Consider the following 1,316-nt stretch of genomic DNA (forward strand, 5'->3'; position numbering starts at 1 on the left):
TCAAAAGTCTAATAAATTCTGTATAAAGTCGAAGTCCACATCCAGAATATCTTCCGATGATGTGGATCCTGCAGCAGAACTATTCGAGTCCCAGTAACTATTTGAATTTGGGTCTATAACGTTTCCTGTGGGTGGAATGGTTGCTTCAAGACCCAACCAATTACTCGCCCAGTTGGAATCGAGTTCATTGAAAGGTAGTTGGGGAAGATCCATTGGAGCAGGGCAGAACTCATGGAGGTAATCGTAGGCCTGATAGGGTGGCGTGATTTGACCCTCTTCCAAGATGAATGCAGTGTTCTGCTGCATTGGAATTGTTTCCACATTTGTGTTGGTATATTGAAGAAGGCGCTTAACGATCTCATCGTCCTTTAAGAGATCCTCTTTTGATTGAAAAGTGTCAGAATTAGACGTGGCCAGAGGTTCCTGAACGGCCTTCTTATTGACCAACTTTTTGAGCTTCATGCGACGATTTTGAAACCAGATCTTAACCTGTCTTTCACTGAGGCCCAAACGTTGAGAAATCTCAATACGCCTCGTCCGGGCTAAATATTTATTTAGGTGAAACTCTCTTTCAAGTTCAATAAGCTGATGACTGGTAAATGCAGTGCGGGATCTCTTCGACTTCTCCAACGACTTTGTTCCAGCTGAGGGAGCCGGGTCCACGTTTAAGTCGAGACAAGGGTACATCTGAAAAATTCAGGAAATTAGTTATTTTCACTTAGAATACATTGTAATATTTTTTAACCCACCTCGAAGTCGCTGACTGAACCGTTGTCCACAAAATAGTTTTCGGTTTCAATTACAAACATTTTTCTGGATAGCGATTTATCGTTTGCTTCTGTTCGCTTTGAGCTGCGTTTTTTAACTAGATGCTCAAGAAGAAGGCTCATTTGCTTATATACCACAGAAACCTTAGGTAACCGATCGGATTGGTTCCTACCTGTCCCGCCTGCAACAGTTCTCGGTTGGCAGACGGCTGGTCTGGTCTGCTAGATGTCGCGTCTTTTTAAGCCTGACTCCGAATCAAGGTAAAATCCAGGCTCCAGAGAACGAGACACTTTTCTGAGTGGCGTCGCACTGCGGCGTGAGTGCCGTTCCTTCAGCCTTATATAAAATGTAGTCTAGAGGTAAATATTGCAGGGATCCTTAAAACTACTGCAAAAAGCAAATTAAAAAAAATCCGTTGAAAAGTATTCATTTTTCTCTATTCAAAGTGTTAAGAAATGTCCTGAATCTCTTTTTTCCATAGTATTTAAATTCTGTTATAATTTTACATTTAAGAAATTAAATCCTTATTGTGAGTCTATTCATTTTAT

General features: G+C 41.0%; 1 protein-coding gene across 1 annotated transcript; it reads right to left on the reverse strand.

Moving 5' to 3' along the window:
- Positions 1-818, reverse strand: zen2 (zerknullt-related). The gene is made up of 2 exons (XM_017137787.3): positions 750-818; positions 1-687 (listed from the first exon to the last, which is right to left on the reverse strand). Exons 1-2 carry the CDS (start codon positions 807-809, stop codon positions 1-3), a joined length of 747 nt encoding a protein of 248 aa, XP_016993276.2. The 5' UTR covers positions 810-818.
- Positions 819-1,316: the final 498 nt, after the last annotated feature.

This window comes from Drosophila takahashii, chromosome 3R (assembly GCF_030179915.1).
Source record: "Drosophila takahashii strain IR98-3 E-12201 chromosome 3R, DtakHiC1v2, whole genome shotgun sequence".
NCBI classification, from domain to species: domain Eukaryota; kingdom Metazoa; phylum Arthropoda; class Insecta; order Diptera; family Drosophilidae; genus Drosophila; species Drosophila takahashii.